This window comes from Pipistrellus kuhlii, unplaced genomic scaffold (assembly GCF_014108245.1).
Source record: "Pipistrellus kuhlii isolate mPipKuh1 unplaced genomic scaffold, mPipKuh1.p scaffold_m20_p_17, whole genome shotgun sequence".
Lineage (NCBI taxonomy): Eukaryota > Metazoa > Chordata > Mammalia > Chiroptera > Vespertilionidae > Pipistrellus > Pipistrellus kuhlii.
Genome location: NW_023425482.1, coordinates 19,923,196 through 19,950,867, shown reverse-complemented (window position 1 = coordinate 19,950,867; position 27,672 = coordinate 19,923,196). Strand labels below are relative to the sequence as shown.

The following is a 27,672-nucleotide window of genomic DNA, read 5'->3' as shown; positions in this document are numbered from 1 at the left end:
TACTATATGGTTCCACTAACATGAAGATTAAAGTCAAGTTCATAGAAAGAGGAGGTAGAGTGGAGGTTACTACCATGCTTCCCCGAAAATAAGACATCCTCCGAAAATAAGACCTAGCGCATGGAAAAATAAGACATCCCCTGAAAATAAGACCTAGCTCATCTTTGGGAGCAAAAATTAATATAAGACACTGTCTTATTTTTGGGGAAACAGGGTAGGAACTGGAGGGGAAATGGGGAATTGTTTAATGGACACAGAGTTTCAGTTTTGCAAGGTGAGAAAGTTCTGCAAAGCTGTTTCACTGCAAGGTTGGACTGTTCACTTTAAAAGGTGGTAAATTTTATGTTATGTGGTTATTGTTTTTTTCCACTAAAAAAAAATGGTCAAAAGAAAAATAATCACTACAGTCTTGCCACCCACGTATAACTATTTATAGGTTTGAGATATAGTTCTCTGGGTTTTATTCTCCACCCCCTATAATATACTCATACTGATGATGATGATGATGATGATGATGATTCCTTGAGTTTCTACTTTTTTTACTACCGTATGCTAGCCACTGTGTCAGGATGTAAAAGTAATGCAAACACAAGTGTGTATGACCTGGCTGGTGTATAGCTCAGGCATCGACTCGTGCACCAAAAGGTTGCTGGTTCAATTTTGGTGGGGGCACATGCCCAGGTTGTAAGCTCGATCCCTGGTAGGGGGCGTGCAGGAGGTGGCTGATGGATGTTGCTCTCTCACATCCATGCTTCTCTCTCTTTCTCTCTCTCTACCTTTCCGTTCCTCTCTCTAAAACTTAATTTAAAAAAAAAATTTTTTTTAAAGACGTGTTTATGAGCTTCCAAATCTATTTTGAAAATCTACTTGGAGCTATTTTACAAGGCTCAACCCTTTGCTAATCACCTTAAAGCCATAGAAGTTCAGAAAAAAGGAGAACTGGTGGGGGCAATGCAGACTTCTTAGAGGGGTGGAAATTTAATGGATGAATAAAGATAGGCGAAGAGGAGGAAGAAGGGTGCTCTTGGTATGAGGAATTCTATATAATAAAAGGCTAATATGCAAAATTGACCCCTCTACCAGGATATTGACTGGGAGTTCAACCAGAAGTTTGACCAGAGGGCGTGGTTGGCCTGTCTACTGCCCGTGGCTCCTCCCCCCAGCCGGCCCAGCCCGATCGGCCCCTACCTGTGCACGAATTCATGCACTGGGCCTCTAGTAACTTGAATAATTTTAAAAATGTGGAATTAGCATGTCAGAGACCTGCCCAACCAGGAGTGAAGATGCAGGTTAGGAGGCTCTGTGGGCAGGTGACCCCTGAAGAGCCAGGACAAGCTTTGGGTTCAGTCTGTGGGAAGCAGTAGGGAGTCATCCATGTCCCCGAGCTGTGGTATATCCTGTGTGTTTCTTCTTAGGTTCTCCACCTGCCACTGGGACGGGAACCCTTCTCCTGGTCCTCTCTGACGTGAACGACAACGCCCCTGTGCCGGAACCTCGAACTTTGGAATTCTGCCAGAGGGACCCACAGCCTCACGTCATCAACATCGTTGATCCAGATCTTCCCCCCAACACGTCGCCTTTCATAGCAGAACTGACTCACGGGGCCAGCGTCAACTGGACCATTGAGTACAATGACCCAGGTGGGAATTTAGCATCTCATTTTGGAAACTTTGCTCTGACTTTCATGCTGCTGCCCCCATCCTCTCCCCCACCTCCCCCTTCTGAAGTTCCCTTCTTAACTTGCAGATGTCACCCCTTTCATGGCGATGCTTGTTTCCTTCATCCTCTCTGCATTTGAGGCTTCCACCAAGCGTCCCTTTTCCCAGCTGGTTGACTCTGGAACATAGTGCTCCGTAAACTCCAATCCAGGCAGCTTTGGGACATCTTTAGTTCCCTAATAATCTTATTCGACAGTAAACCAATTTTTCTCTCTCCTGATTTCACATCGTTTATTTCTGTTGCTTCCTCTAGGGCGTGAATCTATCACTTTGAAGCCAAAGAAAACCTTAGAGTTGGGAGACTACAAAATAAACCTCAGGCTCGAGGATAACCAGAACAAAGACCAGGTGACCACCTTAGAAGTGTACGTGTGTGACTGCGAAGGGGCCGTCAGCAGCTGCAAGAGGAATGCCGCCATTGTCGAAGGTGGACTGCAGCTTCCGGCCATCCTGGGGATTCTCGGAGGCATCCTGGCTTTGCTAAGTAAGTACAGCTGGCGAATGTCCTTTGACTTCTAACATAGGGGAGGTTTATCACCTGTTGAACATTTCAGAGGTCCAAGACTGGAAAGCCACACTCGTTGTACTAACACATTGCGAACAGATCATGAGAATTCTTGTGTCTGCTGTTTTAAGGCTAGTGGCCAGTCACGAGAATTCTGTATAGTAGGTATTAGCTTATAAGAACATGTAATAAATAACTTCAAACTGCAATGGGTATTTAATTTTAAAGCGTGCTTTTTTTAAAAAAAAATATATTTTATTGATTTTTTTACAGATAGGAAGGGAGTGGGAAAGAGAGTTAGAAACGTCGATGAGAGAGAAACATCAACCAGCTACCTCTTGCACACCCCCTACCGGGGATGTGCCCGCAACCAAGGTACATGCCCTTGACCGGAATTGAACCCGGGACCTTTCAGTCCTCAGACCGACGCTCTACCACTGAGCCAAACCGGTTTTGGCTTAAAGCGTGCTTTTAACATTTATTACGTAAAACGCTTTTTGTACTTGTTCAATAGAAACTTAACCTGGCCGCCGGGTAAAGCTAGCAGTAAGTCTACTGGTCCGCAATGTGTTAAGTCAACTGGGGGCCCAGCCCTTTCTCTTTCATTGTTTGTTCGATCCATCAGGGAAGTACTTCTCAAGCTCATGGGCAGACAAATTGCCTGCACCTCTTTGTTTGTTTATCTGTGTCTCTTTGTAATGTCACAGTTTTGATCCAGTCGGTTTGGGGTGGGGCCTCGGATTCAGCATTTTCAACCAGCTCCCACGTGATGCTGGACATTGCGGGTTCTTAGATCCACTCAGGGCCACAAGGCCTTGGGATTCTGTCCTCATCAGCCAGATATGGTCAGAGCCAGCCAGCTCACCTCCTGCACATTCCATCCTAGAGGAGGGATGATCGAGGAAAGGGAAGGGACACATCTGGAAACTGCACATATCCCCTTCACTCACACCCCCTTGGCCCAATCACAGCCACCTCTGGAACTCCCCACTCTAATTGGGTGACCATGTGACCGATTAAATCGTAGCAGAGGGCAGGGTGGAGTGTGGGGTGAACAGTGAATATCAATGACTGAAAGAATGAAGGAGAAAAAAAGATACTGGGGAAAAATCTGGCAGTTTCTGCTGTAGTGTTTAAAACTGATAACTCCCTGAGCCACCTAGGGTTGACAGATGTTTTTATAGTTTCAAAAAACTCGGTTTGTTGTCTCACTTATTTCTACATTCTTGTATGTGTCCAGTCCCTCAGGATAGTGCTTCTCAGGGTAATACAGAACCTCAGGTAGTAACATCCTTATATATCATAGTTGCTTCTTATATGTGTTCTGATCAATGATCGAATCCACAACCTTGGTATACCGGGATGATGCTCTACCCAACTGAGCTGCCCGGCTAGGACAGAATCTGGTATTTCTCCCAGGGGATCTTCTTGTTTTAACAAGAACAAAGATAGCAGCAATCTTTCATTCTATAAAACACTATAATTGATTTTATACCCATAAGCAGCTAGTTTTCCTGCATATAGTCTCCATCTGAATTGTTATGAGAACAAACCCATGTTTGTTTCCAAATTTTCTGTGTGCCTGGAGCAGTGGGTGGACTATCTTCCTCTTGCAAATAGTTTAGGGTCTTTCGCCTCTGAACCTTTGGAACAATGTGCTTTCTTGCAAAATACCTGTCTTGTGGCTTTGAATCTTGCTGTGACTCAGTATCTTCTACGTCTGAGCTATCAGCTGTTAAGTATCTATACATTTTTTTGGGACACCCTGTATAATTTCTTCATTTATAATAAATAATTTGATATTTTTAAAACATTAAATGTTAATTGCATGTCTTAGAATTATCCCAAGAGCAGATGAAAACCCTGGAAATTAAACAGCTTTAAAAGCTTGCTTACATGATTTTATCTTAGGAGATTTTTAATAGTCTATGCCCCACCCTATAATTGATTAATAATAACATGCATGCATCAAATCACATTTAGGCCCAACCCTGCTCTCAAAATTTCAGTGGCATCAGTTCGCTTAGGACCAAAGTCCTTCCAGTGATCCACATGTCCTGGCTATCCCTCTGCCCTCCTCAGCGCTTCTTTCCCCCCCACTCATCCTGCTACAGCCACGCTGACCTCCCCTTCCTGAATCACACCACACATGGCCTTTACTGGTACCATTCCCACCACGTGGAGCACTTTCCCTCAGATTTTGGAAAACAACCGATTGGTTTTAGATCCAGTTGTGAATTCAAGACCGCACTTGAGTTCACATATTGTCCGGTATGTTGTAATGCATATTGTTACCTGCAGGGAGGTGAGCATGCCCACAGGGGTTGTCTTAACAGCCCTCCGTCTGGTACACGAGGCAGTGTGCTCTGACCATTACTGCTTATGGCCTTCTTGACCTCTGTCTTCCCCTTACAGTCCTGATTCTGCTGCTTCTGCTGTTTGTCCGGAGGAAACGGGTGGTCAAAGAGCCCTTACTGCCCCCGGAAGATGACACCCGGGACAACGTGTATTACTACGATGAAGAAGGAGGTGGAGAAGAGGACCAGGTGGGTTTTAAAAACCGTGGTAAACATCTCAGTGGCCATTTATTTGGAAGAAGCAATGGTTAGAGGGCAGACATTTGAGCTAGCTCTGTGTCACTTCGTGTGTGTGTGTGTGTGTGTGTGTGTGTGTGTGTGTGTGTGTGTGTATTTAAAGCCTGACCCAATGCCAAAACCGGTTTGGCTCAGTGGAAAGAGCGTTGGCCTGTGGACTGAAGGGTCCCGGGTTTGATTCCGGTCAAGTGCATGTACCTTGGTTTTGGGCACATCCTCAGGGGGGTGTGTGCAGGAGGCAGCTGATCGATGTCTCTCTCATTGATATTTCTAACTCTCTATTTCTCTCCCTTCCTCTCTGTGAAAAATTAATTAAAATATATTTAAAATAAATAAATAAATAAATAAATAAATAAATAAAATATATTAAAAAAAGTAAAGCCTTGCTCAAGAACATAGACATTGCCACTGGCCACCGTCATCAATACAACATTGCTGACATTTATTGAATGTGCACTGTTCTGCACTCAAGTTACTGAACAGAGGCACAGAGCAGCTAAACAACTTACCCAAAGTCACACAGCTAGGAAGCATTAGAACCAGGTAGTCTGATCCAGAGCCTACTTTCCTCATTGATAGTCTTCATTCAAATTATCTTTGACATGGGGCAACTGATCTGACCTCATAATTTTCCCCCTTGAATTATTTTAGCTACACTAAACTGTTTTTTACCTTTTGTAGATATTAAGTCTTTAGATTTTCTTTTCTTTAAAAAAAAAAAAAAAAAATATATATATATATATATATATATATATATATATATATATATGTATATATATTATTGATTTTTTTACAAAGAGGAAGAGAGAGGGATGTGCCCTCAACCAAGATACATACTCTTGACCAGAATGAACCTGGGACCTTTCAGTATGCAGGCTGATGCTCTATCCACTGAGCCAAACTGGTTAGGGCTAGGTTTTCTTTATTTGTCCTGATTTGGAGGTAGTCTTAACTTGCCTTGCCCTGGAGTTTTCCAGAGAAGTTTTAGAAGTCTGCTGTTTTTAGAAAGGGAAGCATCAGACCCATTACAGAGTCCTGATAGGGTGGGAAGGGCATGAATATTTGCTGAATAATAATCTAATAATCATGCCCTGTGAGAAGTTAATAAGATCCAACCTTCTCCATCTCTACCTACAAGTGCTTCTCGCAATCCTTTTGTGCTATAGTTCCTTCCAGTGCTAATTTGGAGACTCTTAGGTTGAAAACTACCATTTCACCTTTCACTGGCACATGCTTGTAAATGCATAGTGGTCAGTGAAGGCATTATCCAGTACCATAACCTATAAACCAAACAGAAGCCTGTTTCTGGCTTACTCTTTGCTAATACTTTCACCTTCTTCTCCAAAGGACTTTGACCTGAGCCAGCTGCACAGGGGCCTGGATGCCCGGCCGGAAGTGACTCGCAATGATGTGGCGCCAACCCTCCTGAGCATGCCCCAGTATCGGCCCCGCCCTGCCAATCCCGATGAAATTGGAAACTTTATTGATGAAGTAAGTAAGCAAAGTCGAAAGCCAAGGCACAGCTCATCTCTAAACTTGAAAGGAGCGTTTGTGTCCAAAGTTCAGAGTCTAGATGCTTTCCTTTGCCACATTGTCATCTCTCATGACCCCGAGCCCTATTGTTGTGTGTCTCACCTGAATTTCAGAAATGATATCATTTCGAATGGACCTTAGTGAATTGTGAAGCCCGTATGACAACACCAAGAATCCCTTGAAAAGACTGAATAGAATTAGAAATGGAATGAAAGAGATACAGAGTAGATCTCATTTGGTTTATAAATAACATTTTCATTTTTAGGGGGAAAGATATTCTGCATATTTTCCCTTAACTTTCTTTTCATTAACAACGTATCATGTCCACCTTGGGGGGGCAGTTGGTAGAAATTCACCACGTTGGTGTTGATTGCTCCCGGGGTTCTGCAGGGCGGTGGTTGCGTTGCCCTGCGGTCCACTTTGCCTGAGGGAGGCACCAAGAGAAGGCATCTTGCCCAAGATGTCAGGTGCGTGGCTCCTTTCACTGAGAGATCCTGTTTTCTTCCTTCTTCTTTAGAATTTGAAGGCGGCCGACAGCGACCCCACGGCTCCCCCTTACGACTCTCTGCTTGTGTTTGACTACGAAGGAAATGGTTCCGAAGCTGCTAGTCTGAGCTCCCTGAACTCCTCGGAGTCAGACCAAGACCAGGACTATGACTACCTGAACGAATGGGGCAATCGCTTCAAGAAGCTGGCAGATATGTATGGAGGTGGCGTGGACGATTAGGGGACTCCAGGTCCCTATGCTTGTGTGCTGGGAAATGTAGGAATAATTCCTCTGGACGTCTTTCAGCTCCCCGTATGTGAGATGAATAGCTGGGGAAGAGAGATTGATCAGTGATGCCATTAGGATAGTATGATTTCCACTTTGTAGGTCTAATCTGTGTGTTAGAAAGATTTTGACTTAGTTCTTGAGTCTTTTCTTTCTCTTATCACTCTTTACAAGCTTGCAGATTTTTTAAAGGGTGTTGTCTCATTTTTTTAAAAGGAAGGGGAGGGGTTTAATGCCCTATTGTTTTGTGTATATACATAAAATTTAATTTTTAATTTTTTTTATCCTATCACCGCATGGGTGTCCCATGTTCCAGTCTCCACTCTCACTCCTCAATTTACTTTACCCGAGACAGGACTTCTGTGAGGCAGAAGCTATTGGGCCCTTTTAGGGTAAGAGGCTTTGTCATAGCCTGGCCATATTGTGACTGGGTATTGTATACTCTTAAGACCTTCAACAGTTTTCTTTTTTTCATCTCCTAAGTGTGTAACTTGAAATGGACATCTACCCCTTTGCTTGTTCTGAGTCAGAATGTTAGTTATGTGAATGTCCTGATGGGGGTACTTTGGTCCTAAACAAGGAGCTTTGGTCAGAGTCAGTGATGAGTTTTCAGGTGCAAAGTTGGTCACAAAAACGTAAAAAAGACTGATGTATTTCGAGACTCAGAACAGTGCCGAACGCGTTGCAGCCAAAGAGAGAAGATGGCTTTTCACAGCTGATGGAAAACATGGAGGTGTTTTGAGAAGGCAGGAGAAATTGCTTGGAGATGGCAGGAGAAATTGTCACTGAGCCTGGCAATTCAGCGAACTGAGGCTGAGAGTGGTTGAAATGGCTTTACCTCTAGCCCTGAAAATTCTGGAAAAAATGGGAGGCTCTCAACATGTGTTTCCTACCCGGATCTCCAGACCATGGTCCCTAGAATCCCCAAGTGCTTGCTTCTGTTGCTGTCCACAGGAAGTACTGGCTGATCTGGATACATTTGCCCCCAAATCTGAGAAAACAGAGTATTAGGAACTCCAGTTTTTTCGTGGGGGTTAAGGAGAACCTTGATTTGGATATTCTTTTCGTTGAGATGCGACTATCAAAAACTTTTGACAATCACAGAAAATTGCTTACTGTCCATCAACTGCTTTTCAAAGGAAAAAAAGTAATCACTGCAACCACTTCTTGGAATTGTCTTGATTTTTTTAAAGCAATTTGAACTCTAATGTAGTTCTGAATAGACAGTCACTATAGTTTTGAGTGGATGTGTGTGCGGGTGCTGATAATTTCTATTTTCTTTGGGGATGGAAAAACAATTCAAGCTGATAAAACGTATACCTAAATATTCATTTTTATAAATTTTATTAAAGAATTTTGTTAAATCATTGTCAAACTTGTTTTATTTGATTGCACCTCAATCCCAGGCAAGACAAATGATAGATTAACTCAGTCTAACCATGGAGAAAGGAGCTTTATATTCAAATGACTTCTCTAGAACTTTGTGTGTGTGTTTTTTTCCCCATGTGGTGCACAAAGTGGAAGAGAAACTGCATTTTCAAGGTCACTTTATTTGAAAAACATCTCTTTATGCCCTAGCTGATTTGGCTCAGTGAATAGAGCTTCTGCCTGTAGACGGCAGGGTCCTGGGCTGGATTCTGGTCAAAGGCTGCAGGCCCAATCTCCAGTAGGGGGCATGCAGGAGGCAGCCGATCAATGATTCTCTCTCGTCATTGATGTTTCTATTCCTCTCTGAAATCAATACAAAAAATATATTATTTAAAAGGTCCAAAATTATAAACACCTATTCATGTGCATGTTGTGAAACCAATACTACAATTCCTTTGGCAATGGGAGAGGTCTGGGCTGAGCTGAGGGTAAGAAGTAGAGCTTCAAACAGCAGTCGTCAGCAAAGTTAATAAAGACCAGAGGTTCTCTAACAGGTAGATTGTGGCCCCCTCTCCCAGGAGATGTTTGGCAGTTTCTGGGTAGGATTTGATTGTCATGACTGGGGAGGCGCTGCTAAACATCCTGCCATGCACAGGACTGCCCCTCATAACCAAGACTTATCAGGCCCTAGATGGCAGTGGTGCCTCTGAGAAGTCCTGGGATAGGCCTTTGACTTTTCTCTGCTGGAGGAGTGTAACTTTTTTAACTACTTTTAAAAAATTTAAATTGTAAACTATATATATATCACCTTTAATTATCTTTAAGTGTACAGTTAAACTGCACTCAATACATTAACAGGGGTTTAATAATGGTGACATCGTTCACTAGGACGATCCTTATTCTTAGGAGATAAACGATGAATCTCGGGGCAAAGTGTTAACGCTGTCTGGAAAGGAACAACTTGAGGAAGGAAAGCATATCAACAGAGGGCAAAAGCAAACATGAAAAATGTTTGCAATGCCTGCATCTGTGTTTACTGTAGCGTTATTCACAACAGTCAAAACAGGTGGAAACAACTCAAATGTCCATCAGTGAATGAGTATATTAAGCAAAATGGGGCATATACAAAACATGGAATGTTATTCAGCCTTAAAAAGATAAAAAAAAAAAAAAAAAATCTGCCCTGGCTGGTTTGGCTCAGTGGATAGAGCGTCGGCCTGCAGACTGAAGGGTCCCAAGTTTGATTCCAGTCAAGGGCATGTACCTGAGTTGCAGGCACATCCCCAGTGGAGGGTGTGCAGGAGGCAGCTGATCGATGTTTCTAACTTTTACTCTCCCTCTCTGTAAAAAAATTAATAAGATATATATTTAAAAATATTAAATAAAAAGGAGAGCCAAAGCTGGTTTGGCTCAGTGGTAGAGCGCCAGTCTGCAGACTGAAAAGTTCCAGGTTCGATTCTGGTCAAGGGCATGTACATTGGTTGCGGGCACATCTCCGGTAGGGGGTGTGCAGGAGGCAACTGGTCAATGTTTCTCTCTCATTGACGTTTCTAGCTCTCTATCTCTCTCCCTTCCTCTCTGTAAAAAATCAATAAAATATATTTTTAAAAAAGAAAAGAAAAATCTTGCCCTGGCTGGTGTGGCTCAGTGGGCTGGGCATTATCCCCAGCACCAGGCGGTTGCTGGTTTGATTCCTGGTCAAGGGCACATATCCCAATTGTGAGCTTGATCTCTGGTTGGGGGCATGCAGGAGGCAATGGATCCATGTTGCACTCACATCCATGTTTCTCACTTCCTCTTCTTCCTCTCCTGAGAAATCAATAAACTATTCTTTAAAAAAAAAAAAAAAATCCCGACACATGCTACAATGTGAATACTTAATACCACTGATTTGTTTACATTAGAATGGTTGATTTTATGTTATGCATATTTTACCTTAATGAAAAGTTTGACATGGGAGTATAAAATGGTTGCATAACATTGTGAATGTACTTATTGCCACTGAATCATATGCTTAAAAATGGTAAATTTTATATCTACTTTACAGTAATAAAAAATAGGGGGAAATACGATAAAGACAAATATAATGGTTCTACCATGAATAAATTAAACTGTTTACAGAGGACTGACCATAAGCAAGGGGCTGTATGAGCAAGGAAATAACTTTCTGAAAAAGACTACTGAGAAGGTAGCAGGCTCAGCCAGGAGCCAATTGGATGATGGGAAGTCTAGAGAGCTGTGCCTTTGTTTCCCTCTTGCTAGTTCTGTAGGTCCTGACAAGGTGGTATATGGAGAAGACAGGAGCCATCCTGCCTGAGTTCTAATTCTGGTTCTGTACTTTATTTTTTTAATAAATTTTATTGATTTTTTTACAGAGAGGAAGGGAGAGGGATAGAGAGTTAGAAACATTAATCAGCTGCCTCCTGCACACCCCCTACTGAGGATGTGTGTGCAACCAAGGTCCGTGACCTTGACTGGAACGGGATCCCTCAGTCCTCAGGCTGACGCTCTATCCACTGAGCTAAACTGGCCGGGGCTGGGTTCATACTCTGAGCTTAGACAAGTTATTTAACCTTACCCTCTCCTGTTTCCTTTTCTTTCTATTGCTGAATAAGGGCCACAGGAAGGGAGTTTTGAGTAGAGGAATCATTTAAGCAAAAGCAGGATGATAGAAAAGACCAAGCCAGACTGGATTTAGTCAGATAGAACTATTCAAGTGCGTTGGGCAGAACTATGTGACCCAAAGTGAAGGTGCATCTGTTTGCAGGGTTGAACTGGCCTGGGGTGGGGACCAGAGACAGCAAAGAGCCTCTGAATTTTGAGTTGCAATAAGGATAAAGGGGTCCAGAATATACCTCTAATGAAGAGGTTTTTCTCCTGAACTCCCCTTATCTGCCTAAAAGCAGAGCCTCCCAAAAGGATTCAACAGTCATAAATCTTCCCGGGAGTTTCACAACCAAGGAGGGTAGAACATTGGCTTCACTGGGATAGGAAATCACCAGCAGGTATTGTCACAAAACTATCGTATCTCCCATTTATTTTTTCTCAGTCACTTGTTTTCCTTTCATTGCCCTTTCTCTCCCTCCCCTATTAGGACAGCATACAAACCCTCAATTCTAACCACCTCATCGAGGCACATTTTTCTGTGAATTCTTTAGGACGCGCATAAACATCTGGTTTTTCTCTTGCTTATCTGCCTTTTGTCAGTTTAATTCACAGGCCCCATATCCAAAACCTAAGTAGATAAAGTTCCCCTCAGACAAGAATCTGCTTGATGCTAAAGGGAGAGGTAATATAAAGGTAAAACCTTTAAGATAAGTGAAAGGAAGCTTCAGTAATGTCTTTTGTGGAGTGGGTGGTGGGGGGTTATCACAGAGACTAAGGTTTTCAGACGCATAGGGTAAGAATTTAGGGGTCAGTTATGAAAGATGGACTGCATCCACTCCACTTATCACATGTGGCTTTAGAAGCCAGAAACCCTTAACTTGCTGAGGTCTTTACTGGCGATTCTGTTTCTGTAAAACAGCCACTGATAACTATTGGATACCAAAAGCCTTGTTAGTTCTGGGTTGACCAATGTTCTATCTGCCTAGGTCTCCCATTGTTTCATTCAGTACATGCATGCTTTCATACTGAAATACATATTATTTTGCGATAAACTACTTTTTTCTTTAATTTTTTTAATATTAAAAATTTATTGTTTGAAGTATTTCAAATAGTGGTACATATGTCTCCCTTTTCCCCCTATTGACCTTCCCCCGTCTGTCCTCCCCTACCCCAAGTACATGCCCTCACCTGTCTTCCCCCCCGCCCCCCCGTGTCTTGTATCCATTGGTTATGCTTATATGCATGCATACAAGTCCTTCGATTGATCTCTTACAGTCCCCGCATCCCCCCCCCCCCAACCTCCCCTGCCTTCCCGCTGTAGTTTGGCAGTCTGCTCAATGCTTCCTTGCCTCTGCATCTATTTCCCCCCCCCCCCCGCCCATTTCATTCAGTACATGCATCTTTCATACTGAAATATATATTATTTCACGATGAACTACTTCTAATTTCCTTCTTGATGTAGCGGTTCATTGTGCATCCAGGCAAGTTATAGTAGCTGTGGGTCCCCCGCCCCCAGGGCAGTAAAGGGATGGAGAAAATGTCAGGACAAATGGGCGTTCCCGCTCACGTCGGCCCCGCCCATACCTACAGCCACACCCACGCCTATGGCCCCGCCCCCAGCGCTGCGCGCGCAGCTCCTGCCACACACAACATGGCGGCGCGCGCGGGCCGCCGAGGCGCCTGAGCAGGTCGCAGAGTGGCGCGTGCCACTCCAGTCATGGCGGGCCGCGGGCCGGCCGCGGGTGGCGGTCCTCTGGAGGCACGCTGCCTGGAGCGGATTGTGGAGGCGCTGAGGCTGCTGCTGAGCCCGGGAGGTGAGAGGACGGACCGCGGCGCCGGGCCGCGTGGGGAACTCTGAGGGCCGCCAGGGGCTTCAGGGCCTGAGGCCGTCCCGCCCCCCGGGGTTTTGGGGGCACCGTGTGCCCAGGCTCCAGGAGGGATGGGATGCTGTGGACACTGACACCAGACCCCGTGCAAGCGCCCCAGTCCGTGGTTTCTTCCCGTCCTGGGGCAGCATCCGAGGCCGGGGCTGCGGAAACGGCTCCGGAGACGTGGGTGCGCGGGGCGGTCCCGGGAGGTCCCAGCCTCCGGGGGGCGCAGGGTCCAATGGGGACACCCCGGAGGTTTGTGCAGAAATGCCAGGGGGTCCTGGGAAAGGAAGCAGTGACGGTTGAGCTGGGTTTGGGGAGAGCATTTGGGGATGTACAGTCTGGGACGGATTTGCAGTCCCTTTTAATCTCCCGTGGTGGCGTGACCAGGTGTCCCCGATTTAGAACCTGAAGGCTCCCTGGGAGCCTGGCGCTCACCGTTCACAACCAAGCACACAGCCAAGCCGCACGGAGACATACGTAACCTACCCGAGATCCATGGCTCAGATTGCTCCAGGTGTTACCTGGAGCTTTGGGAAAGGACACCGCTGAAGGGTCTGTTTTGGGGAAAGGGGTTTAGGATGGTGAGCAAGGTGAGTGAGGTGATGTTTCATGTCTTAAATTTTGAGACGTGCCCTCCTTCTCTCAGCCCTCCCTCCCCCCCAATCCCCAACCAAACTGCAAAAACTCCCACAAACATTCTACCATACGTGGGGTGAAGTAAAAAGAAGTTATTAATAATAGCCATTGAGTGCCTAAGAAGTATCCATCCCTGTACTGTGTGTGCCGATGATTATCATTTAATTCTCACAGCCATCAGCTGAGCCAGGTATTACGTGTTATCCCATTTTACGGAGGTTGGAGGTTGCTCAGTGTCAGTCCAGCGAGTGGCAAAGCCAGGGTTTGAATTTAGGAGGCTCCCACTGTAGTGTGATGACTACACTACTTTGTCCCAGTGAAGAGCTGAATCTCAAAGTAGAGTGTTAACTTCCTAATCAAGAGGCCTCTTGTCTAGCAACTGCAACTCTCCCACGTACGACTGAGGAAAAGGTTAAATCTAGAAGTAATCATCTGTCACAAAGCACATGTACTTCATTTATAGAAGACCTCTAAATCTCCAAGAGTATGTGGTGGGATTACATACATGAACTTTATTAAATTGTTCTTTTTCTTTTTTCTTTTATTTATTTATTTAAATATATTTTATTGATTTTTTACAGAGTGGAGGAAAGAGGGATAGAGAGCTAGAAACATCCATGAGAGAGAAACATCGACCAGCTCCCTCCTGCACACCCCCTACGGGGGATGTGCCCGCAACCAATGTACATGCCCCTGACCGGAATCGAACCTGGGACCCCTCAGTCCGCAGACCGATGCTCTACCACTGAGCCAAACTGGTTTCGGCTTTTTCTTTTTAAAAAAAAATTTTTTTTTAATTGATTTCAGAGAGGAAGAGAGAGGTAGAAACATCAATGAGAGAGAATCATCGATTGGCTGCCTCCTGCACACCCCTCACTGGGGATTAAGCCCACAACCCAGGCATGTGCCCTTGGCTGGACCCGAACCTGGGACCCCTCAGTCCACAGGCCGACGCTCTATCCACTGAGCCAAATTGACCAGGGCAAAATTATTTTTTTTTCAAATAGGAATCTAAACATTTCTAAACATTCCTATTTGAAAAAGTAATTTATTTAGTTTTGTTAAATGATATTATTTTGCACATACAGTCTATTACATATTGTGTGAATCTGCCTGCTGTTTTCTTTTATTATATCTTTCTGTGAAGGAGTTTAAAGTGTGTTATGATATTCAGATGTCCCTGATGGGCAAAGGAAAGGATCTTGGACAGGATGAAAGTATTGGTTAAAATGACATCCCCCTGGTTAAACTTTTGATCTGTAAATTGACTACCTTTAGGGTAATATTTACTGAGAGTTAACTGTTTCTAGTAATCTATCCTCAGTGCTGTTGGAGATGCACATAAGATGCTTATGCTCTCAAGCATCTTGTCTGTTTGGGGGAGATGGTACCATACCTATAAACCAAAAGATACTTGACATGGCAAGATAACACTAGTGCTGAATGGATGGTACAGATAGAATTGGTTAGAGAGGAATTCTCCATGGGTGAGGCCACAGGAAAAAAGAATTGAGTCTGGATGGGAATTACATAGACAGGAAGGAAGATATCAACATTCTTTCACATTTGAGCTACCAAAAGTTCTGCTGCATTAAGCATTTCTCTTCCCCTGACTTCCATTTCTTTTCTCAATTATGGGGCAAATAAGAATATTTCCACCTCCACTTTTAGGAAAAATAGGAGCCATCTCAACAATAGTTTTAAAAAAAAATAACTTTTCTAAATACTAAATATAATTTCACTGGGGGAGAAGAGGCTGAAAATTCCAATAATCCTATATAATAAATCCTATATAATAAAAAGCTAATATTCAAATCGACCTAACAGTGGAGTGAACAGTCACTATGAAGTGCACTGTCCACTATGAAGTGCAGCTGCCCCCTGGTGGTCAGTGTGCTCCCACAGGGGTAGCACTGCTCAGCCAGAAGCTGGGCTCACAGCTAGTGAGTGCAGCAATCGTGGCAGGAGCCTCTTCCGCCTCTGTGGTAGTGCTAAGGATGCCCAGGCCTACGCCATCAGTAAGGCATCCCCCAAGGGCTCTCAGATTGCAAGAGGGTGCAGACTGGCTTAGGGACACCCCCCACACTGCCCAAGTGCATGAATCTCATGCACCAGGCCTCTAGTTTATAAATAAGGAAAGTATATTACACTTATTCTTGTCTGCCACATCGTTTGCACTTTGAACTTAATAAAAAGTACCATACAAATTGTGACGTCTGCTTTTAAATGTCACAAAGCATAGACATTTAAACTGTACACTGATTGGAAGGACTAGATTAGGGGTGTCGAACTCAATCAGAGAAGGGGCCAAAATCTAAAATCCAGCCTAAATCGTGGGCCCAATTGGTTTACTGAACAGTCATAAACTGTCATTGTGATGGAACGCAGCGGAGTGCAGTGATGACAGCGCAGTGCGGGCCACATTGCAAGGCCTGGCGGGCTGGATTTGGCCCGCGGGCCTTGTGTTTGACATGTGTGGACTAGATGATGCTGTTCACGAGGGCAGCATTTCCCGAAGTGTGATAGGAGTGGCACTAGGTGGTGGGTAGAATAGAGTAGTGAAACGATCAGGAGTTTGGCTCTGGAGCCAGACTGCACAAGTTGAATATGCCCTGGAAATATTAATGATTAATGACTAATGATAGTCCTTGTCTTACAGAGTTGTTGTGAGATTTGAGTTAAATACATAAAGCTTAGAAAAATATTCTAGCTAATATAACTTAATTAATTAATTAATATTATAATTTAAAAATGATTTAATTTGAAGAAATAAACAAAGCAGGTTACAATATAGCTGGTCCTCCAGTAAATGACAACAGTTGTGGAAATGCTATGTGACTGAAATTTGGAAAACATTGTTTTAAGGCAACAATCTCAAACTTTTTGGTTTTAGCACTTTTTTACACTTTTAAAATTTGCTGGGGAATTAAAAGATTTTTCCGTGGGTTATATGTATCAATATTTACTGTATTAGAAATGAAGATCTTAAGAGAAGCCTTTTACATTTATTATAAAATAACATTAATTTTAAAATAGATAAAATAATATCGATAAACCATTACATGCCAATATAATGACATGTCATGAAAATTATTTTTTGTAAAATAAAATAAATTAGTGGGAAGAATGGCACTGTTTTATTTTTTTGCATATTTTCTTAATATCTGGCTTATTAGAGGACAGCCCAATTTTTATATTTGCTTCTCCATTCTGTCATGGTAGGTATAATAGTTCTGATTGAAATAGATGAAGAAAGGCTAGACTCACATATATATGTGGTTGGGAAATGGGAGGAAACTTCAATCACCTTTTCAGATAATTGTGTATATTTATTTAAGTTTTTTACATTTATTTTTAGAGAGAGAGGAAGGGAGAGGAGAAACGTTGATGTGAGAGTGCCTTTATTTTCAAGTAGATTTTATTTTTTTCACCAATAGAGGGCAGAAAAGACTACTTCATTAAGGGATTTGATAAATAGCTTTTGCTTTATTTATGTATATATATTTGAAGAAAGTTCTTGGCAATGGCTTTAATTCTTTTTAAAAAATATATATTTTATTGATTTTTTACAGAGAGGTACAGCTTTTGCTTTAAATCACTTTCTTTGTGTCCCATGTTTGGGTATCTTTAGCCAAATATTCACTCCCTTAAATCAGAATACATACCCTGGACAGCCCTAAAGAAGTACTGGAAAATTCTTCTGACTCATTATTTTTAAAGAACAATGTTATTGTTCCTTTTTATTTTTATAAAGTACTTTATGTTCCTTATAGTAAAGCTTAAAATATAGAAAAACTAAAAGAAGAAAATTAAAATAATCTTAATCCCACTATCCAGAGATTGGATTTTGGGAAATACTATTTTTCTTTTTGACAAGGTCTCATATACTACCTACTGTTTTATAACCTTAAAAATAACTTTTTAAAAAAATATATATTTTATTGATTTTTCACAGAGAGGAAGAGAGAGGAATAGAGTTAGAAACATTGATGACAGAGAATCATCGATCAGCTGCCTCCTGAACACCCCCCACTGGGGATGTGCCCGCAACCAAGGTACATGCCCTTGCCCGGAATCGAACCCGGGACCTTTCAGTCCGCAGGCCGATGCTCTATCCACTGAGCCAAACTGGTCCCGGCTAAAAATAACTTTTTTCAAAGTACAGAAATAGCCGAAACCGGTTTGGCTCAATGGACAGAGTGTCGGCTTGGGGACTGAAAGGTCCCGGGTTCGATTCCAGTCAAGGGCATGTACCTTGGTTGCAGGCATATCCCCAGTAGGGGGTGTGCAAGAGGCAGCTGATCGATGACTCTCTCTCATCGATGTTTCTAACTCTCTATCTCTCTCCCTTCCTCTCTGTACAAAATCAATAAAATATATTAAAAAAAAAAGTACAGAAATAATAAGTATTCACTGTAAAGATTTTTTAAATTATAATTAAGCACAAAAGAAAAACCCATATCTTCTTACTGTTCTCTCCCTCTTTCTATATAACTCATTTTAGTTTTTAATTTGTTCTCCCACTGCTATTTTTGAAAAGAAAAATAAATAATATATTTCATATTCCCTTCCATTCCTACACAAAAGATAACATATTATATACATTCTTCTGCACTTTCACATTTTAATAAGTCTTAGGGATCACTAAACAGTGGACTGATCTTTATCTTTCCCTTTTATAGGTAATCCATTTTGTGTACATACCATTTCTTATTCAATCAGTTTCCTAATGGGCATTTGGGTTGTTTCAAGTTTGTTTGTTTTTAATCCTCACCTGAGGATATTTTTTCATTGCTTTTTAGAAAGAGTGGAAGAGAGAGGGAAAGACAGAGAGAAATATTGATGTAAAAGAAACACATTGATTGGTTGCCTCCTGCATGAGCCCTGACGAGGGCCCAGGCCAGGGAGGAGTCTGCAACTGAGTTGCATGGCCTTGACTGGATTCAAATCTACAGGCTGATGCTCTATCCACTGAGCAAAACCGGCTAGAGTAAGTCTTTTGTTAATACAAGAAACACTACAATGAATACCTTGTGTATATGTCATTTTTGCCTGAATTCCTAAAATGGAATTGCTAGGCCAAAGGTTAAATGCTGATGTAGTTTTGCTAGATATTGCCCAATTTCTCTCCTTATGGAGGTACCATTTTAGTTTCTACCAGCAGTGTATGATAGTGTGTGTTTTTCCCAAATCTTGTCACATAATCTACATATATAAAAGGCTAGCATGCTAAGTGTCTGACTGTCTGACTAGTCGCTGTGACACACCCTGACCACCAGGGGGCAGACGCTCAACACAGGAGCTGCCAAACAGCAGTGACTTGGCAGCGGTGGTTCTCAGGTGACGCAACCTGAAACCAGAGAGGAGAGAGCCCGATTCCTCAGGGGGCCAAGGTATTCCACCTTTGGCCATGGGTTATGTTGTCGCTGAGGCACTGTCCCCGAATCTGGTTTACTTCACACTTGCGTTTGCATTCCACACCCTGTATTATAGCTACTTTGCAGCGTGCCCTCTCACACTCTGAGACCCCTTGGGGGATGTTGGAAAGCCGATTTCGGCATAATCCCTGAAGGCCAAGCCAAGGGACCCCACCTGCTGGTGGGATCCTGCTCACTCAGCAGATGCCTTTTGAGCCAGAACACCACCCCAGGTTCAACCAGCTAGGGAGGGACCTCGGGAGGTTGGCTCCAGGGCATGTCCAGCCCATTTCACACAGCCCCGTCCCACCGCCACCTTCTAATTAATTTCCTTTCAATGTGCACGAATCTGTACACCGGGTCACCAGTGTGTTATAAAACTTCGACGTTAGCTAGCTGACAGATGGGGAGTGTTATTTCAGTACAGTTTTAACTTACCTTTAGGTGCAAAGTAGATCATATTGTCATGTTTAAAAGTCATTTGCATTTTTTCTATAAACGTTACATCTTTTGCTCATATAGTGTTTTATGCTCTTTGTCCACTTTAGAATATATTGAATGAACATGTCATTAATTAATGTTCCATATAATTTCATGGCTGCACCTAGAACAGTTTGATTGAATGAATCTTCGATAGTAAGTGTCCAGCTTTCTAAATTTCCTGTTTTATGCTACAGTTTAAGCCCAGAAAGATAGCTAAGACATGGCCTCTGACTTCAGAACACAAGTGGAATAGAAACTAACTAGGTGAAGAATAACATGTTAGGGACGCTATTCTGACGACGTCCAGAGAGCTGTGGGAAGGGAGGGGATGTGGTCCTGCATTCTGCCTGGGCTGGAGGCCACAGTGAGGGGAGGCTTTCCAGAGGGAATGCCACCTGAGCCAGGCCTCAGAGGATGGACTGGAGTGGGCAGTACATTTCCATACAGGAAAGTGCAATTAATTTTCCACGTATGTTGTCCTTTTTTTTTTTCTTTTTTCTTTTTTTCCTTAAAAGGATCAGGCTCAAGTTCACTACAGATCACAAAACATGAAGTCTTGTTGGCTACTTTAAAATCTAACCTGTCTGCTTTGGAGGCCACATTTCTGAAGGATCCCCACTGGAAGAAACTGCAACAGCTGAGGGATGGAATTGCTAGCAGGGCAGAGTGGCCCCGGCACTCGGTGGATGTCACCTGGAGCTTTTCCGCTCAAACCTTACTGCTGCTCTTGTGCTTGAAGGAAACCATGGTCCACCTCGCAGCTGATTTCAATCCAGGTAAACCCAACCCGAAGACTCCCGAGGCCGCCCCTGCCCTGAGCCCGGACACACTCAGTATCTCACAGCAGAAGACGGTCCAGGCGGCTTTACAGTTTGTGGTCACCTTGGGCGTCTGCCCCTACCTCATGCCCGGTGTTGGAGTCCCCTTGAGACACAGGACCGAGTTTGGGGCTGTTGTTCAAGACGTGGTGTGTCTCGATGCTGCCCCCGATGCCACCCGGAGACTGTATACCAGCTGCAGGGTCCTCCTGAGTGTTGCTCAGCACGCATCTCTCGGGAGCTTGATCTTCTGCCGCCACTTTGGGGATGTTGCAGCCGGTCTGTGCCAACTGGGATTCTGCCCAACCAAGAGAAAATCACTCAAACCTGAAGAAGAGGTAAAATAGATGTGGAGAGAGACAGTCTGTGGGTGTGTCTGGGCGAATCTGTATGAATGTGTGTACATACTTGTGTGTGGTTGTTATAAAAGATAACTCTTACTCCTTTGGAAAGGGACTGATGGAAAGAGCTAGAGTTCCTAGTGAATGTCAAAGCATACCCAGTAGATAAATGAGTCTTTTTAAAGGGTTGGAGTTTTATTAGATGCTAGTCCTTTGCCCACTTGGAGATCCATTTCACCTGTCCCTTCTTGTCATTCTATGGAACAGCTATCACAGGCTATTTCTCTGAGCCTCTGTTTCCTTTTTTTATATAAAATTATATAGTAAGACCTGCTTTGGAAGGTGGTTGTGAGGATTAAGGTTAATGTGGGTGAAGTACCTAGCCCAATCCCCAATAATGCTCATCAAAATATAACTATTACTGATAATAGTATTAAGCTGTTCATACCTCCTTCGTTAAGCTCTTAGGAGGATTAAATGAGATAAAAGTAGGTAAAGCACTTGGTACACTGCATAATTCAGTCAATGTTCGTTGTTATTAGGAGTTAGGGGTATGTGCCTGTGTTTTGCTGACACAGGTCAGGACTTAGTATCTGGACCATAGAGGTGCTGTGGAAGTTACAGAAGCATAAGACATGGTCCTTTTCTCAAACAGCTCCCACATTCATTGAGGAGACAGGTCTCACAAATATAACATTTCGGGGACTCCTACGCCCCCATGAGGAGACCACTAGTATCTGCATAGGAACCTGGCCAGAAGAAACTGTTACTGTATGAATGTAGTGAGGGTCAGAGTAGTTCATGTGCAGGGTAATTTCTTAGCCACTGCTGCCAGATCTCATAATGCCCACCACCTCATTCTCTGTCACCTTTCTGTGTCATCTTCCCACTTGTTTCTTTTTATTCCCCTTTAAAAAAATCCTCACCCGAGGATATGTTCATTGATTTGTAGAGACAGAGGAAGGAAGAGAGAGAGGGGAACATCGATGTGAAAGAGAAACATCGATAAAAAAAAAGGAACATTTGTAATAATATGAACAATAAAAACTTATTAAAAAAAAAAAAAAGAGAAACATCGATCAATCAGTTGCCCTCTGTACATGCCCAATCAGGAATCGAACCCCCAACCTTTTGCTGTAGGGGTTGACACTCCAACCAACTGAGTCACCCTGCCAGGACTATTGGTTCCCTTTTCCATTCTCTTTCCTGGCTGTGCTCACAAACATTTAACCGAAACCCACTCTCATTGGAGCAGTGACGGGAAGTTCTCCCATTGCCCTTTTTCTGTGGAGCAAAGTGCCATGCTCTTTACGACAGGGTATGGGTCTTGACAGTTCTATCTGGACTTCTGAGATAGGGGCATCTGATAGATAGGTTTTATTAATATTGCTGGGCCCAGGCAGTGCTCCAGGCGTCTCTGGCAGGAGAGACAAAAGAAAGGGAAAGGCATAGAGAGGACCAAGTGTGAAGGTGGGAGAAGTTGGCAGAAGGGGAAACATGATGGGTGTCATCATGAAGCTGGACAAGTCCCAGCTATAGCTGCTGCTCTAAGCATCTCCTTTTCCCCCTTTTGCTAAATGGTAATGGGCAGCACACTGACTGCTTGGACTGAGTTACTAAAGGGGGACAGTACTGTTGAGGCCCTGTGAACAGCACCCCTCTTTGCTGCCCAAGTTCTCAGTGAATTAGAAGACATTTAACCGAGTAAGAGAGATGTGAAAAGTAAAGACATCCCCTTTAGCCCTGGCCCGGTGGCTCAGTTGGTTGGAACATCGTCCCATGCACCAAGGGGTTGTGGGTTTGATCCCAGGTCGGGGTGTTTATAAGAGGCAACGGATTAGTGTTTCTTTCACTTTCTCTTCCCCTCTCTCTCTCCTTCCTTTCTTTCCTCTCTCTAAAATCAGTAAAAAATTAAAACAAACATTACTCCTAAGTTCAGAGTTGGAGGATGTTGCTACCAGATGGAGACAAATGGGCTTTCCAACAGTGAATTCCAGAATCAGACACTCTTACTCCTCCCCCAGTGTTAAGGAGGGCTGGACAGCTGCAGTGCCTGTTGTGTGGCAGGGGCTGTGCCTGTGTAAAACGCACAGCCAGGAGGAGCAGACAGAATGTGCACTTGCTCTGAAGAGGTAGAAGAGGAACGAGCTGAGCTGTGCATGACAGAACTAGCCAATAAGTAAGCTTATTCCAGACTCACCGTGGAGGTAAGTCCATAAGCTCCGCTGCCCAGAGATGAGTGCGGGGATGGAGAGAGGCCTGGAGGGTCTCTGTAGTGTGGCTTCCTCCAGGCAGAAGGATGAAGAAGCCTTCTTCCCTCCCCCCTCACAAGTGTCTGTACAATATTATAAAATATTACCTTCGATTGCCTGCCTGCTTTTTATTCTCAAAAGCCAAGTACATGTGGTGTTGTTGTTTTTTGTTTTTTTTTAGGTGTTAACCGAAGAGGAAAGAGCCCTATCTCGGGAGGCCTTGAGAGACATCTTGGATCAAGTGTATCAACCATTAGCTGTTCGAGAATTACTTATCCTCCAGGGCGGACCACCCCAGGTCGGAATTCGGGCCTAGGGACTCCCGTGGGTGCATCATTAATTGTAATGTGCAGTCTTCTGGGAGTGGGCCTCTCCTGGGAAATTTGATAATCTAATTAAATCTTTAATGGTATTTGGAAAACTAATTTCACTGATCCTTAGGATAACATAAAAGGATTTTTCTTTTAGAGGAATGATGGACACTATTCCCAAGAATATGGTAGTTTTATTTAAAATGTATTTTATTCATTCTTAATCTAGATAATTTTTAAACTAAAATTTGGCTATTTGATAGTACATTCTTTTAGCAGAAATATTTGAATATCTTGTTTTTTAACGGAGTATTTGAAGTCAAGAAATTAAAATTAGAGCTGTTGCCCCAGCTGGTTTGGCTCGGCGGATAGAGCGTCAGCCTGCGGACTGAGCGAGGTCCCGGGTTCGATTCTGGCCAAAGGCACATGCCTGGGTTGTGGCCTCGGTTCCCAGTGGGGGGCATGCAGAAGGCAGCCAGTCAATGATTCTCTTTCATCATTGATGTTTCTATCTTTCTCTTCTTTTCCATTCCTCTCTGAAATAAATAAAAATATGTTAAAAAAAATAAAATTAGAGCTGTTATTGGGACTATTTTTAGCTTCTTTGGGAAAAAAAAATGTAATAGTATACTACAAGGCATGTAATAATTCTTTTTTTCTTTACAAATAATTATGTATCTGCAATGGCTGAATTTGGGGATGTAGATGGGAATTATCTATTCTATTTGCTTTTAGGACCTAAAGTGTAGTTATCAATCTGGGTGAGTAAAGTGTGAGGGGCCAAAGGAATTGGCTGTGGGTTAGGAACAAGGACCAGCTGCAGCTGGAGACAAAGATCTCCCAGCTGAAGTCATTCTCATCTCATCCCAGAGCATTACTATAGCCCACCCCCCATAGGACTCCTCTGGCCTCACACTCTGCTTCTCTGAATAAATTCAGTTTGCCAGATTAAAACAAATGCATTCTAATGATAACGTGGTCAAAAGCAGAGACTCTGGAGTTAGGCATACTAGAATTCAACCCCAGTGTGCAGCTGTATGAATTAATAAACCTTTCCATCCCTCACTTTCCTTATCCATAAAATGGATGACAGCAGTGCCTTTTTTATAAGTCCCTTTTGAGATTATGTGGGAGGTTCTTCACAATAAATGGTAATTTTTACTCCTCCATAAGTATAAGAGAGAGGACAGGTTAGTTAGGATTGTTTCTTTCACTAATTTTGGGCTCACACGTGCCCCAAAATGGTTAACATTTTTGCTCAAAATAAGGGACACCAAGTCTGTTCATGCTGGCTCCACAGAGCTCTCAAAAAGGCGCCCTTGAGAAATCCACCTCTTTCTTGAAACTGCTGTGTCACAAGGAATCACAGTAGGGAAGACCATGGAGGCAGGACTAAAGAGCCTGCCCTCTCTCTGTTGTGAACTGTCCCCGTGGTGGTGAGGCGTGTTCAGAGGAATCTTCTTTGGAAGCTAGATTCAGCTGGAAGGACTGCATTCGGAGCTGGCCACGTGAACCCTGTGCTCCCCAAATCTGTATTTTATTCACTGACGTGTTTGTCTATTTCTGGGTTTGAAACCTCACTTGCTGTTTCATTGGAAGTTTTACTGTATTTTTACTTACTTAAAATGAGGAAGAAGGTTTTATAAAGGAGTCCTTTTTTTTTTAAGGAAAAAATGTTCTTTTGAAGTCTGTATAGCATACTATTGTCAGTCTGTCTCATTATATATGTTTTAATCATTCCTACACATCCCATCTATTTCATTGACATTCAGTCCATACCTTTCCCTTCTTTTCCAGTCCTGCACAGACACGAAGACACAAGCTCGAAGCCGGGCCCCCGCCTGGCTCCGGCGTCTGTGTGGGCAGCTGCTCTCGGAAAGGCTGATGAGACCCAGCGGTGTGCAGGCAGTGGTCCGGGGCATTTTGGAAGGAGCGGGTGGTAAGAAAGAAAATGTTTCTGTTCCTTTAGTATCCATTTTCCTTCAAGTCACAGTGAATTACTGATCTTCAACATTTGCCTTTAAACTTGACTGAGACTGTATGTGCCTTTGTGGAGATTAAGGAAGTTAGACTTGGAAGTCAAACCCTAATGAATTTCTTTTCCAAAGAAACTATTTTCTTGCCATTTTTCTGAAACAGTCGTGACCCACTGTTCACATTGTTGAATGATATTGTTGGCTATTTCAAATGATCTGTAATATCAGAGGAACAACAAATTGATGTTTCTCTCTTTTTCCCTCCCTCTCTCAATTCTCTCTTCCTCTCTAAAAATGAATGAATTAATTTTTTTTTTTAAGAATAGTTAAAAAATAGCCCTAGCTGGTTTGGCTCAGTAGATAGAGCGTCATTCTGTGGACTGAAGAGTCCTGGGTTCGATTCTGGTCAAGGGCACATGCCTGGGTTGCGGGCTTGATCCCCAGTTGGAGGCGTGCAAGAGGCAGCTGATCAATGATTCTCTCTCATCATTGATGTTTCTATTTCTCTCTCCTTCTCCCTTCCTCTTTGAAATCGATAAAAAAAAAAAAAAAAAAAAAGAAAAGAAAAAAAAATACAGGAAAAATCTCAAATAAACAATTTTTAAAAATATAGTTAAAAATAATGAAGAAAGAATACAGTTCAGTGGTTTTTTAGTGTATTCACAAAATTGTGTAGCTATTACTATTACCTAATTCCAAACATTTTTCTTTAATTAATTTTATTTTTTACATAAAAAGTTCAGTAGAAGTTGGATAAAGTAGAGTGATTTTAAGCAGTAAATCAATCTTATCAACACAGCACAAGCTGGCCAAAACCACAAGATAGCCTGCTTTGGAATATTTACATGGTAACAAATTTAACTTTGCAGGAGAGCTTCAACCTTCCTTACAAAGACTGCCTGTGATCCTAGCATGTAAAGGCTAAAAGCAAAACAAAAAATAAACAAAAACCAGGAAAAAACAGATTATTTTCAGTATATTCATATATACATTAAAATATAATACAGGTCGTCAGGGTAGAGGTTGTGCTTGAGGATGGACAGCACCGCCATAATTCCAAACATTTTTGTCATTATCCCCCCCAAACCTCTCATACTCAGCAATTACTCCCCGTGTCCCCTCCTCCAGTTCCTTATAAGCACTAACCTACTTTCTGTCCCAGTGAATTTGCCTGTTCTGGGTATTTTGTCCAAATGGAATGAATGATGCAATTTGTGATCTTTGTGTTTGGCTTTCACTTAGCTTCATTTTTTTCTTTTCTCTCAATATATTTTATTGATTTTTTACAGAGAAGAAGGGAGAGAGATAGAGAGCTAGAAATGTCGATGAGAGAGAAACATCAACCAGCTGCCTCTTGCACACTCCCCTCCGGAGATGTGCCCGCAACCAATGTACACGCCCTTGACCAGAATCGAACCTGGGACCCTTCAGTCCGCAGACCAATGCTCTACTACTGAGCCAAACCAGTTTCGGCCTTTTTTTCTTTTTTTTTTTTTAGGTTTAGTCATGTTGTACATGAGTCAGCCCCTTTATTCCTTTTTATGACTAAATTGTATGCATATGCCTGGTAATTTTTAAAGGTTTTTTTTTTTTTTTATCCTCACCCAAGAATATTTTTTCCTTTGGTTTTTAGAGAGAGTGGGAGGGAGGGAGGAGAGAGGGTGAGGAAGAGGAAGAGGGAGAGGGAGAGTGAGAGGGAGAGGGAGAGGGAGAGAAACATTGACATGAGAGAGACACATCTATTGGTTGCCTTCCCCTTAAGCCCTGACTGGGGCCCCGGGATTGAACCTGCAACTGGGGTACATGCCCTTGACCTGAAATCGAATCTGCGACCTTTTGGCCCACGGGCCCACATTCTAATCACTGAGAAAATCCAGCCAGGGCTATCTCAGATTTTTAGGACCTTACCTGGGAAACGGCTGTGAGTTTTTGACATGTCTATTCATTGCTGACAGCTGGAGTGGCTGGTGGGAGTGATGCGGAGGCAACAGCTGCTGATTGGAAAAAGTGTGACTTGATTGCAAAGATTTTGGCCTCTTGTCCCCAGCAGTCTCTTTCACCAGAGGACTACTATAGAGGTACCTGTCCCCAGGTAAATCATTTTGTTTCTTTTGAAAGTTTGAGGGTTTTCTGCTTATTTACAGAAAGGATTTTTAATGTTCCTCTAATATTGAGGTAAAAGCAATATAATATTTAAGGTTACTGTTCATTGAGCAACCTTCTTAGTAACTGAATTAAAAACCTGTTGGAGACACTGACCTAATTGTTGGATTTAAGTATACTTCATCACTATTAGATAAGTAAGTAGGTCACCCAGCTTGCTGTCAGAGTTGTGCTAGGAAACTCGAGTTTTATCTTATTCCTTATCTTTTGTGTGTTTTTAATTAGCTAAAAAATAGGTATTAAATAAGGTAAAACAATATGACACATAATTTAAAAAGCACAAAAGAGTAAACAGAATTGTAAGTTT

General features: G+C 42.8%; 2 protein-coding genes across 7 annotated transcripts in view; both read left to right on the top strand.

The window, feature by feature from the left end:
• CDH1 (cadherin 1) overlaps positions 1–8,486 on the top strand; it is a 75,579-nt gene extending 67,093 nt beyond the window's left edge. For 4 of the 5 annotated variants that reach the window (XM_036441364.2, XM_036441363.2, XM_045582750.1 and 1 more), the window contains 5 exons: positions 1,416–1,640; positions 1,972–2,202; positions 4,639–4,769; positions 6,165–6,308; positions 6,868–8,486. In XM_036441364.2, coding sequence (XP_036297257.1) covers positions 1,416–1,640; positions 1,972–2,202; positions 4,639–4,769; positions 6,165–6,308; positions 6,868–7,077 — 941 coding nt within the window. In that variant the 3' untranslated portion in view covers positions 7,078–8,486. Of the gene's footprint in view, positions 1–1,415; positions 1,641–1,971; positions 2,203–4,060; positions 4,549–4,638; positions 4,770–6,164; positions 6,309–6,867 lie in introns of those variants that run through there. The other variant, XM_036441366.2, reaches the window with a different exon arrangement.
• A 4,252-nt stretch (positions 8,487–12,738) lies between these two features.
• TANGO6 (transport and golgi organization 6 homolog) overlaps positions 12,739–27,672 on the top strand; it is a 136,016-nt gene continuing 121,082 nt past the window's right edge. The window contains exons 1-5 of one of the 2 annotated variants that reach the window (XR_004988562.2): positions 12,739–12,911; positions 20,020–20,660; positions 23,097–23,213; positions 25,024–25,165; positions 27,158–27,294. Coding sequence is in view for 1 of the 2 variants with exons in the window: in XM_036441362.2 (XP_036297255.1) it covers positions 12,815–12,911; positions 20,020–20,660; positions 23,097–23,213; positions 25,024–25,165; positions 27,158–27,294 (1,134 nt within the window). In the remaining variant the exon portion in view is untranslated. The remainder of the gene's footprint in view (positions 12,912–20,019; positions 20,661–23,096; positions 23,214–25,023; positions 25,166–27,157; positions 27,295–27,672) is intronic. The other variant, XM_036441362.2, reaches the window with a different exon arrangement.